The sequence below is a fragment of the Apodemus sylvaticus genome, chromosome 14 (assembly GCF_947179515.1).
Source record: "Apodemus sylvaticus chromosome 14, mApoSyl1.1, whole genome shotgun sequence".
NCBI classification, from domain to species: Eukaryota; Metazoa; Chordata; class Mammalia; order Rodentia; family Muridae; genus Apodemus; species Apodemus sylvaticus.
The window spans coordinates 48,952,433-48,968,320 of NC_067485.1; the positions used below are offsets into that span (position 1 = coordinate 48,952,433).

The 15,888-nt window shown below is 40.6% G+C and overlaps 1 protein-coding gene across 1 annotated transcript in view; it reads left to right on the plus strand.

Moving 5' to 3' along the window:
• Positions 1-15,888, plus strand: part of Sugct (succinyl-CoA:glutarate-CoA transferase) — an 819,151-nt gene that overhangs the window by 9,340 nt on the left and 793,923 nt on the right. Inside the window, exons 2-3 of the mRNA XM_052157285.1 lie at positions 14,300-14,351; positions 15,116-15,189. Of these exons, the coding sequence (XP_052013245.1) occupies positions 14,300-14,351; positions 15,116-15,189 (126 nt within the window). The remainder of the gene's footprint in view (positions 1-14,299; positions 14,352-15,115; positions 15,190-15,888) is intronic.

Below are 15,888 nucleotides of genomic sequence, written 5' to 3' on the forward strand. Positions count from 1 at the left end.
AGCCTAATTACCCTTCCCTAACCTCATAATTTTACTGACTGTCCTTGATCATGTATTCATCAAAATGAATTTTAAAAGAAATATATTAATTTTTCTTTTTGTTTCTTTTCCTGGTAGTCAGATGTTTATGTGTTTTTGGTATGCTTTAGTGACAAGGTTTCACTCTGTATCCCAGGCTGGAACGGAATTCACTGTAGATCAGGCTGACCTTGAACTCATGGCAGTCCTTCTGCCCCAGCCTCTCAAGTGCTGAGAATTGAGGCATGAGATACCATGCCTGTGAGTTCCCTGGAGCTCGAGGTGCATGCTTGTAAGCCATTGGTGTGGGTGCTTAGAACCAAACTCCTGGTCCCCAAGTTGAATTTTAATAATACATTCAGTTTTGTTTGTACACTCCCTAAAGCTTGTCTCAGGTTTACTGGTAGTTATGCTCTGTAAGGCCCATGGTTCATTTAGTAGTGTATACTGAATTATGAACTCCTAGGCCAAACACAGGGTCCTTCAAGATGACTCACATATTTCATCAGCATATTAATAGGTAATCTTGTTCTATAAATGTTTCTGTTTGAAGGCACCATATGTAATAATACTGTTAATTCATCAGTTTTGAATTCATAACAACACTAACTCATACCTGAATTGAGCTCAGCTAGTGTGCATTTTCTCCTTAAATCATATCACCATCCTTCATGTGGTCAGCAATATTAGATACTGCTTTGCCACTATATTTGTTTTTTTAATAAGTTAAATCAACAATAAAGAACAAAAAATGAAATATATTGCCAAATGAACACTTATTTCTGGTATAACAGTTGAAACAAGAGAGATGAAGATTACCTTGTTTGATTTCAGATAGGAACATGTACATTCGTGGTTCAGTTTTCCTGTGTGTTGTGCTGTGTATGTTTCAAATTTTTTGTAAAAGATCTGTTAATTTTGGGTCACAAACTTTAGTGACTAGTCAAATCTTGAATAAAATGGTCTATTGTAACATTCTAAATCCCCTTTGATGCTACTTATGTGTGCAAAGCTATTAGTTGCTAAAATCTTCAAAATGGCAGTATTTATAAAAATATTGCAGAGGCTGCACATCAGGAGACACTTGAGATGCTTTGTCATATTTGTGAATATAGGTCTCACTGTGTCGTCCAGCTGGCCTAGAGCTCTGTCTTGAGCACAAGGCTCCCTAAGTGTCTGTGCAGTCTTCCTGTGACAGCCTGCTGCTTTTCCAATCTTGCACCACCATGTGGCATCCTTGTGTTGTTTTCTGAAGCAGGAACTTAACTTCAGCTACTTCTGCTTTTATCTTCCAACTGCAAGGATTACAGGTGTGTGGCACTCTTTTGGGTCCTTTGTTTGTTTGTTTTTAACTCAAAGTTTTATCTAAGCATCAGAAATTCTTTGTGGTTAATTTTACAGTAAAATTAATTTTTTGTTTTGTTTTTTGAGACAGGGTTTCTCTGTAGCCCTGGCTGTTCTGGAACTGATTCTGTAGACCAGGTTCCCCTTGAACTGCCTGCCTCTGATTCCCAAGTGCTAGGATTTAAGGTATGTGTCACCTTTAAAATTAGCTATTAAAAGTCTAGGTGTGGTGGCTCATGTAATTAATCTTAGCACCTGGGAGGCAGAGTTAGTTCTTTATGAATTTGAGGCCAGCCTGGTTTACAGAGAGTCCCAAGGCAGCCAGGGCTACATAGTCTCACTGTCTCAAAACCAAAGGGGGAAAATGTTTAATTCTGTCTTTCTATCCCTCCCAATTTCATGTGCTTTGTTTTATTTTTTTGTTTGTTTGCTTATTGTGTATTTTTGTTTTTGAAAACCCATTGAGTCTTCTTAATGTTGTCTGTGTGTGCTTGGCTTTACGTCCATTTATTGTGTTTCTCTCATACGTGGATCCTACTTTCAAGTTTATAGATCTGTGTATTTAATTTGCAGTGTGTCTTAGTCAGGGTTTCTATTCTTGCACAAACATCATGACCAAGAAGCAAGTTGGGAAGGAAAGGGTTTATTCAGCTTACAGTTCTGCATTGTTGTTCATCACAAAAGGAAGTCAGGACTAGAACTCAAGCAGGTCAGGAAGCAGGAGCTGATGCAGAGGCCATGGAGGGGTGTTTCTTACTGGCTTGCTTCCCCTGGCTTGCTCAGCCTGCTCTCTTATAGAACCCAAGAATACCAGCCCAGGGATGGCACCACCCACAAGGGGCCCTCCCCCTTGATCACTAATTGAGAAAATGCCCCACAGATGGATCACATGGGGGCACTTCTCCAACTGAAACTCCTTTTTCTGTGATAACTCCAACCTGCGTCAAGTTGACACACAGAAACAGCCAGTACAATTGACCCCTTGTCAACTTAACACATAAATACATCACTATTAAGCCTCTACACTTACTTTCTTATTCATCCCCAAGATCTAAATAACTTTAAAAGTCCCACAGTCTATATTAAAAGTTCAATCCCTTTAAAATGTCCAATATCTTTTAAAATTCAAAGTCTTTTAAAAATCCAAAGTTCTCTCAACTGTGGGCTCCACTAAAATACTTTCTTCCATCAAGAGGGAAAAATATCAGGGCACAATCACAATCAAAAGCAAAACTCAAACTCCAATGATTCAGTGTCTGGGATCCAACTCACGATCTTCTGGGCTCCTCCAAGGGCTTGTGTTACTTCTCCCCCTCTGCCCTTTGTAGCACACACCTTGTCTTCTAGGCTCCAGTTGCCTGGACTCCACTGCTGCTGCTGTTCTTGGTGGTCATCTCATGGCACTGGCATCTCCAAAACACTGCTGTCTTCTGCTGTAACTAGGCTTCACCTACAGTCTCTCATAGGCTCTCTTCATGGTGCCAAGCCTCAACTCCTATGCATGACCCCTTCAGTCCTGGGCCATCAATTGCAACTAAGGTTGCATCTTTACCAATGACCTTCTGTGGCCTCTCACAGTGCCGAGCCTCAGCTGCTCTTCATGACCCCTTCATGTCTTTAAAACCAGTACCACCTGGGTGACTCTTACACAGTACCAAGTCCAGCCACAGCACAAAATAGAACTGTGGCTATCTCTGGAACAAAGCCTCTGTGCTCTCAGAAAAACACTTTCCAGAAGATTTCACCTCAGTGATCTGGTTTCTTCTTAATCACCGCTAATTTCTTAGCTCCAGCTAACCAGCATCAATAGTCCCAGTAATACAAAGGTCCGATTTAGTGGTTCTGGTATCTTGTTAATCACAGCTGATTCTTCAGCCCCAGCTAACCAAAACCACAGACTCTGCACAATCGAAACATGGCTCTGATAAGAGTCTTTAATCTTCCCTCTGAAATTTCATAAGTCAGGCCTCCATCTTCTGTACTGTTCTTAACACTATCTTCCAAGCTCCTACAGAAATTTCCACAGAGCTCTTAACATCCTAATGGCTCTTCTAGCTCAAAGTTCCAAAGTCCCTCCACAGTCCTCTCCAAAACATGATCAGGTTGTCACAGGAATACCCCACTACGCTGGTACCAATTTGTCTTATGGTTTCTATTCCTGCACAAACATCATGACTAAGAAGCAAGTTGGGGAGGAAAGGGTTTATTCAGCTTACAGATCTGCATTGTTGTTCATCACAAAAGGAAGTCAGGACTGGAACTCAAGCAGGTCAGGAAGCAGGAGCTGATGCAGAGGCCATGGAGGGATGTTCCTTACTGGCTTGCTTCCCCTGGCTTGCTCTTATAGAACCCAAGACTACCAGTGCAGAGATGGTACCACCCACAAGGGGCCCTCCCCCTTGATCACTAATTGAGAAAATGCCCCACAGATGGATCACATGGAGGCACTTCCCCAACTGAAGCTCCTTTCTCTTTGATAACTCCAGCCTGTGTCAAGTTGACACACAAAACCAGCCAGTACACAGTGTATGTGAAGTCAGGAAGCTAGAAAAGGCCCATGAGAAGGGTTGGGGGAGTACTTAGGAGATGATGGGATAGGTTACATGTGACAAAATTTATGAAAAACCCTTGTGGAAATCCACTACTTTGTAAAGAAATTAAAAAATACAGTTGTAGCCTCTTGTGTCCTAAATCTGTGAAGAAACTGACTTTTCTTCAATTGCCCATAGCTTCTTAGCTAGGGGTGGGACTTCATGGCTATCTCCTTAACCCATATTGGGTTTTGTCTGCCTTGACCTTGCCCAGGTCTTACATACGCTGTCAACTGCTGTTAGATCATAGTCTGGCAAACAGTTTTCATTATAGCTATTCACTCCCTCTGGCCCTAACACTCTTTCTGGTCCCTTTTCCAACATGATTCCCGAATTCCTGGGAGGAAGGATCTGATGGAGATGTCACATTTATCACTGATACCTCCCCAGTCTATTTGACCAGAATATATCTCTCTGTTAATTGGAATTTACTGAAGAATGAAGCTTCCAAGACAAAGGTTGAGAGATACAATAATTTATGGGTATAACAAAAAGTTATTAAGAGTTAGTTAATCCTTGTGAGTACAGGCTTTTCCACCAACACCCAAAGTCCCTGAAATAACTGAGACTTTTTAGATATGAATTAGTTCCTAGGCCAATAGCTTTGGCTCATTCCCCCACTAGCTTGTAACTTAATTATCCTGTTTAAACTCGTCTAAGTCATGCTACATGGCTAGTTACCTCTCCTTCAGTTTCATGTGACAACAGTCTTCCTCAGAGTTTGGGGCAAATATTTCCTGCTCCTGACTTTATCTCAGAGTTCCAATCTCTCTACTGGATGTCTCACCTTCTAATCCTGGATCTCCTTACTGGCCTTTTATTGACAGGTGATGCTTCCCTACAGTGCACAAGAGATTCTGTACAAATACTATATCCGTTTAGGAGTTCTTTCCTATGGCCTATGGCATATCTTGGCACAAGGTCTTGGCCCTGATTACAATACCAAATATGGGTTCTGTCTTGGGGAGTAGGCCTTAAATCCTATCAGAAAGTGTTTGACTACTCCAATAATATTTGTGCCAGTATTACATCATCGGATATCTCTTGCTGGGTTGATCACTGTTTTAGATTTATTTATTTTTATTTTATATATTTGAGTGCCTGCATGTATGTATGTGTACCATATGTGTGCCTGATGCTGAAGGGGCCAGAACTGTAAGCCCCTTGAGCTGTGAGAGTGGCCAGGTCTCATCTCCCAGACTTCTCTTAGGGCCTTACATGTTTTAGCTCCTGGGACAGAGATGACCAAACTCTACCTGACAGAGAAAAAAAGCCCAAGTTGCAAAATCTCATCAATCCCTGACCTTTTCCTATAATCAGGTCACAGAATCCTATCAATCCCTGAGCTTGCTGACAAGATCAGGCCATAAAATCTCTCTAATCCCAGGCCACCCTGGACATTTCCCCCTTCCTCCCCCCCCCAAAAAAAAAAACCTATATAAAGTTTGACTCCTGCTCAGTTCTTTGCTGTTTCTCTCTGGAGCAGAAGCAGTCACTCTCCTGTGTTTTTTCTAATAAATCTCTTCTGTGAGGTTTGTTATACAGTATGACTTCTTGGTATTCCTTGGGTCTTGACTGCCAGGATACCTTTCCCCTCAGAGTTGTAACAGACAAGGTCATAAGATCTCTTAAAACCGGAGTTTCAGACAAGTGTGAAGCTTCATTTAGGCTTTAGAAACTGAACCTACAGATCTATAGTAACATCTAGGTTGAACTCCGGAAGAGAGGCAGACAAACTTGAAAAGGACAGACCCTGGATGACTCTAATAATACAATGTTTTCTGGACACAGCAGGAGAGGTACACATATAAACTCACTAAAATTCTGACAACATGCACAGTGTCTGAGCTATGTTGAACCAGATAGACTCATAGAACAGCAGTTAACATGCATGCACATATCGTCTAGAGAGGATATGGAGTCTTTTGGGTATATGCCTAGGAGTGGTAGAGCTGGACCATATGGTAGTTCTATTTTTAGCTTTTGGAGAAAAATTCACACTGATTTCCACAGTGGATGTACCAGTTTCCACTCCAACCCACAGCCTAACAGCAGAGAAAGGCTCTCGAGGCCTGGCTTCTACATGTTGTCATTCGTTTTCTTTAGTTTTTTTCCTTTTCCTTTTTTTTTCTTTTGTTATTGTTGTGGTTATTGTTATCATTGTTGTTGTTATCCATGCCTAGATTCATTTGAAAGCAAGTTTTTGAGGCCGTTACGAATAAGATTATTTCATTGCTTTTTTTTTTTTTTTTTTTTTTTTTAGTTTTTCATTGGTGTTTAGGAAGGCTCTTGACTTTTTGTGGGCTAATTGTCTATCCTTCCACCTTTGTGGAAAGTGTTTATCAGCTTAAGAATTTTCTGTTCTCATATATAGTCATATTACCTGCAAATATTGACACAGGGTGGGGGGGATTTCCTAAAAAGAACTCCAATGGCTCATGCTCTAAGATCAAGAATTGATAAATGGAACCTCATGAAAATGGAAAGCTTCTGTGAGGCAAAGGACATAGTCAATAGGACAAATTGGCAACCTGAAAACTGTAAAAAAATCTTCACTAACCCCACATCTGATAGAGGGCTAGTATCCAAAATATATAAAGAGCTCAAGAAACTAACCACCAAAAAACCAAACATCCCAATCAAATAATGGGGAATAGAACTAAACTGAGATTTCACAACAGAGGACTCTCAAAATGGCTGAGAAGCATTTAAAGAAATGTTCAAAGTCCTTAGTGATCAGGGAAATGCAAATCAAAACAATCCTGAGATTCTACCTTACACCAATCAGAATGGCTAAGATCAAACCCTCAGGTAACAGGACATGTCGTCCAGAATGTGGAGAAAGAGGAACACTCCTTCATTGCTGGTGGGATTGCAAACTGGCACAACCAATCTGAAAATCAATCTGGAGGTTCCTTAGAAAATTGGAAATAGGTATATCTGAAGACCCAGCAATACCACTCGGGAATATACCCAAAAGATGTCCCACCATGCCACAGGGGCACATGTTCCACTATATTCATAGTGACTTATTCATGATAGCCAGAAGCTGGAAATAGCCCAGATGTTCCATGACAGAAGAATGGATACAGAAAATGTGGTTCATTTACACTATAGAATACTACTTAGCTATAAGAACCAGGACATCCTAAGTTTTGCAGGCAAATGAATGGAACTAGAAAATATCATCCTGAGTGAGGTAACTCAGACCTAAAAGGGCATGCATTGTGTGTACTCACTAATAAGTGGATATTAGCAAAAAACAAAAGTACAGTATACCCAGGATATAGTCCACAGAACTCAAAAAGTTTAACAAGCCAAAGGGCCCAAGTGAGATCACCTGAATCCCACTTGGGAGGGAGAAGAAAGCAATCACAGGGGATAGGGGGAGGGAGGGAGGGTCCTGGGTAGGACAGGGGATGGGGGCGAAGAGGAGAACATAATCAGGTATTGGGTGAGGGAAAAGGACTGAAGCCCTGAGGGTCAGCTGAAAGAATGGAAACAGGCAACCTTGGGAGGTAGGAGGTAGGGGGACCCTTCAGAATGTACCAGAGACCCGGCAAGTGAGAGACTCTCAGGACACAAAGGGAGGAACCTTAGACGAAATGCCCTACAGTGGGGAGAGGGGACTTACAGAGCCCACCAGGGCATCGAGTGAGGGATGGAGTTGCCATCCCACTGTCAAAACCTCTGACCCATAATTGTTCCTGTCTGAAAGTACTTTAGGGACAAAAAATGGAGAAGAGCCTGAGGAAAAGTGGGCCCAGCAATAGGACCAAAGTGGGATCCAGCTCAAGGGGAGACCTCATGGCCTGATGCTACTACTGAGGCTATGGAGTGCTCACAAAAAGAGACCTAGCATGACTGCCCTCCAAAAGACCCAACAAGCAGCTGAAAGAGTCAGATGCAGATATTCACACACAACCAATGGACAGAAGCTGGTAACTTCTGGTGGAATTAGGGAAAAGCTGAAAGAAGCTGAGGCGGAGAGTGACCCTGTAGAAGGACGAGCAGTCTCAATTAACCTGGACCTCTGAGGTCTCTTAGACAGTGGACCACCAGCCGGGCAGCATACGCCAGCTGATATGAGGCCCCCAACACATACAGCAGAGAACTGCTGGGTTCAGTCAGAGAAGATGCACCTAACCCTCAAGAGACTGGAGGCCTCAGGGAGTGGAGAGGTTTGGTGGGGTGGGGGCTGGGGAAACTCTTGTGGAGCTTGGCAGGGAGGAGGTATGGGATGTGGAACAGTCAGAGGGTGGACCAGGAGGGGGATGAAATCTTGAGTGTAGAGAAAAAGATTAAATACATTTTTTAAAATAAACACTTTTACTTCTTTCTTGATTGTTTGCATTTATTTTATTGGCTTCTCTCACTTTTTTTTTTTGTTTTTTTGTTTTTTTGTTTTTTTTTTTGTTTCACGAGACAGGGTTTTTCTTTTCTTTTTTTTTAATTGTGTGTTTTCTTTATTTACATTTCAAATGTTATCCCCTTTCCAGGTTTCTCTCACTCCAAGAAACCCCCATCCCATCCTCCCTCCCCCTGCTTCTATGAGGGTGTTCTAACAACCACTCACCCATTCCTGCCTCCCTGCCCTCAGTTCCCCTACACTGGGGCATCTAACAAGCCTTCAATGGACCAAGGCCATCCTCTGTTACATATGCAGCTGGAGCCATGTGTACTCCTTGGTTGGTGGCTTAGTACCTGGGAGCTCTGGGGGGTCTGGTCTGTTGATATTGTTGTTCTTCCTATGATGTTGCAAACCCCTTCAGCTCCTTCAGCCCTTTCTCTAACTCCTCCATTGGGGACCCCATACTCAGTACAATGGATGGCTGTGAGCCTCTGCCTCTGTATTTGTCAGGCTCTGGCAGAATCTCTCAGGAGACAGCACTATCAGGCTGCTGTCAGCAAGCACTTCTTGGCATCCACAATAGTGTCTGGATTTGGTGATTGTATGCAGGATGGATCCCCAGGCAGAGGAGTCTCTGGATGGCCTTTTCTTCAGTCTTTGCTCCACACTTTGTTTCCATATTTTCTCCCATGAGTATTTTGTTTCCCTTTCTAAGAAGCACTCACACTTTGGTTTTCTTGAGCTTCATGTGGTCTTTGAATTGTAACTTGGGCATTCTGAGCTTTTGGGCTAATATCCACTTATCAGTGAGTGCATACCTTGTCTGTTCTTTTGTGATTGGGTTACCTCACTCAGGATGATATTTTCTAGTTCCATCCATTTGCTTAAGAATTTCATGAATTCATTGTTTTTAATAGCTGAGTAGTACTCCATTGTGTAAACATACCACATTTTCTGTATCCATTCCTCTGTTGAGGGACATCTGGGTTCTTTTCAGCTTCTGGTTATTATAAATAAGGCTGCTATGAACATAGCGGAGCATGTGTCCTTGTTATAGGTTGGAGAATCTTTTGGGTGTATGCCCAGAAGAATAACTGGGTCCTCAGGTAATACTATGTCCGATTTTCTGAGGAACTGCCTAACGGATTTCCAGAGCTGTACCAGCTTGCAATCCCACCAACAGTGGAGTAGTATTCCTCTTTCTCCACATCATTGCCAGCATCTTCTGTTCCCTGAGTTTTTGATCATAGCCATTCTATTCTGATTGGTGTGAGGTGGAATCTCAGGGTTGTTTTGATTTGCATTTCCCTGATAACTAAGGATAGTGAACATTTCTTTTTCTTTTTTCTTTTCTTTTGTTTTCTTTTCTTTCCTTTCTGTTTTGATTTTTCAAGATAGGGTTTCTCTGTATAGCCCTGGCTGTCCTGGAACTCACTCTGTAGACCAGGCTGGCCTCGGAACTTAGAAATTTGCCTCCCTCTGCCTCCCAAGTGCTGGGATTAAAGGCATGGACCACCACCACCCGGCTTGAACATTTCTTTAGGTGTTTCTCAGCCATCCGGTATTCTTCAGTTGAGAATTCTTTGTTTAGCTCTGTATCCCATTTTAAAATAGGGTTATTTGGTTCTCTGGAGTCTAACTTCTTGAGTTCTTTATATATATTGGATATTAGCCCTCAATTGGATGTAGGATTGGTAAAGATCTTTTCCAAATCTGTTGGCTGCCATTTTGTCCTATTGATAGTGTCCTTTGCCTTACAGAAGCTTTGCAATTTTATGAGGTCCCATTTGTCAGTTCTTGATCTTACAGCATAAGCTATTGGTGTTCTTTTCAGGAAATTTTCCCTTGTGCCCATGTGCTCGAGGCTCTTCCCACTTTTTTTCTATTAGTTTTAGTATATCTGGTTTTATGTGAAGGTCCTTGATCCACTTGGACTTGAACTTTGTACAGGAAAAAAAGACTGGATGGATTTATCCGGGCAGTGGTGGCACATGCCTTTAATCCCAGCACTTGGGAGGCAGAGGCAGGCAAATTTCTGAGTTCAAGGCCAGCCTGGTCTACAGAGTGAGTTCCAGGACAGCCAGGGCTACACAGAGAAACCCTGTCTCGAAAAAACAAAACAAACAAACAAAAAATAGAATGGATGGATTTGCACTCTTCTACATGCTGACCACCAGTTGAACCAGTGCCATTTGTTGAAAATCCTGTCTTTTTTCCACTGGATGGTTTTAGCTCCTTTGTCAAAGATCAAGTGACCATAGGTGTGTGGGTTTATTTCTGGGTCTTCAATTTTATTCCACTGATCTACCTGCCTGTCACTGTACCAATACTATGCCGTTTTTATTGTGAATGCTCTGTAGTACAGCTTAAAGTCAGGCATGGCGGTTTCCCCAGAATTTCTTTCATTGTTGAGAGTAGTTTTCGAAATCCTGTTTTTTTTTTTTGTTTTTTGTTTTTTTTTTTTTTTGTTATTCCAGATGAGTTTGCAAATTGCTTTTTCTAACTCTATGAAGAATTGAGTTGGAATTCTGATGTGGATTGCATTGAATCTGTAGATTGCTTTCAGCAAGATGGCCATTTTACTGTATTAATCCAGCCAATCCATGAGCATGGGAGATCTTTCCATTTTCTGAGATCTTTGATTTCTTTTTTCAGAGACTTGAGGTTCTTGTCATACAGATCTTTCACTTGCTTAATTTGAGTCACACCAAGGTATTTTATATCATTGTGACTATTGTGAAGGGCGTTGTTTGCCTAATTTCTTTCTCAGTCTGTTTATTCTTTGAGTATAGGAAGGCCACTGATTTGTTTGAGTTAATTTTATATCCAGCCACTTTGCTGAAGTTGTTTATTAGGTTTGGGAGATCTCTGGTGGAATATTTGGGTATATTATCATAGCATCTGCAAATAGGGATAAGAGGAGGAGTATGAGATGTGGTTGAAAGAATGTTTAATGGTGTCTGGAAGGAGAAGCATTGAGCCACATACAAGCACAATCAAACCTTCATATGTGCAAGAGTGGAAATTAAATAAATGAAAGTAAGAAATTAAAAAAACAACAACAACAAAAAAGAACCAGTATGAGTTGCTGGTACAGCTCTGATGTCTTGAAGGATAAAGTTCTCAGACTGTCTAGATCTAGCATGCTTCACTTGATGCGCCATGTGGGAAGGTTGAGTAGGATCTATTTGGTCTCTTGTAGCATCAGTGTTCTGGTTTTCTGGTGTGTGGTAGAGCTGAGGTGACAATTTTCTCCTGGTAGTTAAGACACTGAGATCCCTACAGCAGCAGCAGTTCCCTTGTGTCTGCGATCCTTCCCTGGGCAGTTTTCCTGTGTTTGTAATTTTTAAATTTAAATTGCAGTGCTCTTGGATGGCAGTAACATCAGCAGTTAGCCAGAAATTATGACAGGTGATGATAAAAGGTTATCTTGTCAAAAAGGGACTGGATATAATATCTCAGTGTAGTTTGGGTGATGGGGATTGTACTGACTGTTTTTGTATGTCAAATTGAAGCAAACTAGGGTCATCAGAAAGGAAGGAGCCTCAATTGAGGAAATGCCTTCAATGAGATCTAGTTGTAAGACATTTTTCTCAATTAGTGATCGATGGGGAGGGGCCTGGCTGTGGTGGGTGGTGCCATCCCTGGGCTGGTATTCCTCCGCTCTGTAAGAAGGAAGGCTGAAAAAAGCCATGTTCAGCCAGGCAGTAAGCAGCACCCCTCCATGGCTTCTGCATTAGCTCCTGCCTTCAGGGTTCTGCCATTTGACTTCTTGTCCTGACTTCCTTCAATAATGAACAGCAATATGGAAGTATAAGCCAAACAAACCCTTTTATTTTCAGCTTGCTTTTTGGTTACAGTGTTTCATCACAGCAGTAGAACTCCGAACTAAGACAGGATCCATTTTTCAGGTCAATAGACTTACTATTTCAAAGGTCAGTTCAGTCAAGGGTGTTGTGTTGTGCCTGCAGCTCAGTTCCACGTCTCTCAGCTCTGCTTAACACTTCTTTCCTGCTCCATTTTAAGTATCCTGGATCAGATGTACCCCATTTTGATCCTCAGCATCCTCTCTAATGCTCTTTCCTTTGGGTCATCTAGTGCCTATTTTTTTGTTACTCATGTTTTTGTTGAATGGTAACACCTAAAGGCTCCCCTCCCCCACTCCCGAGATAGGCTGCCTGGAAGTAATGTTATTTTACCTACTTTCACTTTCATACATGCTTTGTATCTTTTTTTTTAAAGATTTTTATTTATTTTATATATGTGATGAGCACACTGTAGCTATCTTCATACTCCAGAAGAGTGCATCTGATCTCATTACAGATGGTTGTGAACCACCATGTGGTTGCTGGGATTCGAACTCATGACCTCTGGAAGAGCAGTCAGTGCTCTTAACCACTGAGCCATCTTTCCAGCCCCCATGCTTTGTATCTTGATTGTATTTAGACATAGGGAAGAGATTTCTGTACCCTGAATTTTTTAAAGATTTTGTTCTATTTTAGCTTCTAATAATATCATTGAGAAATCTGACAGTGGAGAGATGGAGAGATGGCTCAGTGGTTAAGACTGTTTGCAGATCTTTTATGACCAGAGTTTAGTTCTCAGCACACACATTTGGCAACTCACAAATTCCTGTAACTCCATCTCTAGGGCATCAGTACTATTTTCTGGCTCCCATTGGAACTTGCATCCATGTGGGTACCAAGTCAGTCTGTTTTACACACACACACACACACACACACACACACACACACACACACACACACACCCCTGTAAAAAATCTGAAACTATCCTCTTCAGTAGTCCTTTATATATAGCCATGTTTGCCTTTCTGCCCTGTGAAATGCTTCATATCCTCTTTTGTTAGAAAAAAAGGTTTGTTTTTTAGATTTTCACAGTGATGCCCTTGGGTACATGGACTTTTCTCTGTTTTTATTTAACTTTTCCATATCATCTATTTTGAACATGTTTTACCCTTCACCAGCTCTTCTTAGGCCTGGTTATTTTCTTTACATGTCTGTATGCAAAACGATGCGCATGTTCTCAGTGAATGTTTATAGATCAGCGGATAACTTGTGGGAATTGGTTTTTTTCTACTTTGTGTGTTCCCGGTATGGAACTGGGTTTCAGGGTTGGAAGTAATTGCATTTAGCAGCTAAGCTATGTTACCACTACTGATTGTTAGTTTTAACTGTCAACTTACAGTTAAAATCCATAATAACTTTGGCAGACAGTTGCAGTGAGGGATTTTTCTATACCCAGATTGAGAAAAGTCTGAAAAGAAAAATCAATTGATGTGGAGGAACACACTGGGAAGAAAAAGCAGAAATACTGAGGATTCACACATTTTAGTAACTGTGAAAGCTATTGATGGTGAAATCAAGAAGTAAAAGAGAGTATAAGGCTGGGAGAGATAGGTATCAGGACTTAGAGAGGAATGTGTGAGAAAAGTGTGGCGGAGAGTACACAATAAAATAGTGGGTAGAGAATTACACACAAGAGTCTGGAAACTGGATGGAGCAGTAGCAAAATCAAAACCATTAATCAGGAGACATAGGGGCAAGAGTGGGAATTAAATAACAGGACGTAAGAAATTGAAAGACTACTCTGTGGAGTACATTTCTGGCCCAGTTGTGCTGATTTGGAAAGATGAAGTTATCACAGGCATCTAGCTCTAGCAGGTCCTCTCAGTGCTCAGTGAGGGAGGCTTGAGTGGCAGCCCTGGGCCTTTGCAGCCTCCCTCATCTTGGTCTCTGTGTTTCAGGCCTGCACGGGAGAGAGGTTGGAGACCCCCTTATAGTTCCTGCAGAACCTTGTATTTTTTTTTTTTATTTGAATGAGACAGGCCAAGGTTTCTATGTTACATATCGAACAGAATTATTGAGAAGGAAAATTATTTTTATACTAACAGATTACTTAGAATATGAAGAATTACATATTGTTTCCTTTGTAAAAATTTGTAATCTATACTCTTCAATGTTGTTTGTCCTGGCAGATTGTGACAGTGTGAAGCCGCTGGAGGGTGTGAGAATTCTGGATCTAACAAGGTTTGTGTTGGGTTTCCTGTAGATTAGTGATTGAATTTCCCCCATTTTTGAAAAGGCTTGATAAGTTTTTAGATTATATGGAGATATTTACATGCTTATGTTGAAATTTTGATAAATTAACAGAAAAATTCTGGCCTATAATATCAAAAACAATTAATGTAGCATTTATGAATTTTCCCAATATTCATATTTCCATATAACTATCCTCAAATTATATACATATGAAAATTATGTTCCCCGTCTCTTTTGTTTTGTTTTTTCCAGACAGGGTTTCTCTGTGTACCTGTGATTGTTCTGGAACTTAGTTTGTAGACTAGTTTGGCTTCAGACTCAGACATCTTCCTGCCTCTGCCACCCAAGTACTGGGATTAAAGGCGTGTGCTACTGCTGCTCTGAAGTTTTTACCTATATTTTAAATGTATCAATATATTTTGAATAATTTCCCATGCTCATTTAAAGTCAACAAAATATGACATTTATAAATGCCCAAATTATTACTCAATTTACTTCTATAAATAAGGCCTTTTAATATGCAAATCTTTGCTTTAGTTTCAATTTTCCCCCCCTCAGGATAGAATTCTAGAAATAAAGTTCCTGCATCAAAGGGAGTTTTTAAAGATCTTGATAAATATAGAAAATTTCAATTTTAACATGTTTGATCATTGCTAGCATTATATGAGCTTCTCTCTGTTAAAATGACTTAAGATAATAATTAATAAAATATCTTGAGATGGTCATTTATTTATCACTGTTTAACTTTGTAGAGTACTGGCAGGACCTTTTGCCACGATGAATTTAGGAGATCTTGGAGCAGAAGTTATAAAAGTGGAAAGACCAGGTAAATCTCTACTTTTAAAAAGTAGAATCTAATAAAAAAGTAGAGGCAAAAAATGTTTTGGGGAATTCTGTAAATAATCCAGGATTAGCACACCCATAAATTGTGTGAGAAAATGATGGAAATGAGCTATTTTTATATATTCCCTGTCTTTCTATGTGTCTATATTAATTGTATGTATCAAGGACTAAGACTAAAGCTAGTTCCTTTTCATGTACTGACAGATTCTGTTACTGTACATAATTACAGTTCTGATAGCAATACCATAATGCTAGGCAAGTTCTAAGCCCTCCATTGATTTTAGTTGAATCATTGTAACAACCCTGTGTGCTGATCAACTAGTCCTAATGTAAAATGAATATACAAGTACTCAGTTATGATCCTGGTTCTACTAAGCCCAGGTGAGTGGTCCCATGGGTTAGTGAGGCTACACTCCATGACTTTGGGCTGAAGGGCCAAAAGGTGCAGAAAAAGAAGAACATAGGATACAGAGAAAGAGAAGGAAGAAGAGTCAAAGTTCAGCAACAAGAGATCCAAACAACCTAACCTAAGTCATTATTTACTAATAAAAGAAACATTTAATTTCATACCATAAAAGTTTGATTTAAAAAAAACTGAATTTAGATAAGTTCTTTGACAATTCTACATCCAACAGAGGGCTGATATCAAAAATATATACAGAACTTAAGAAACTAAATATCA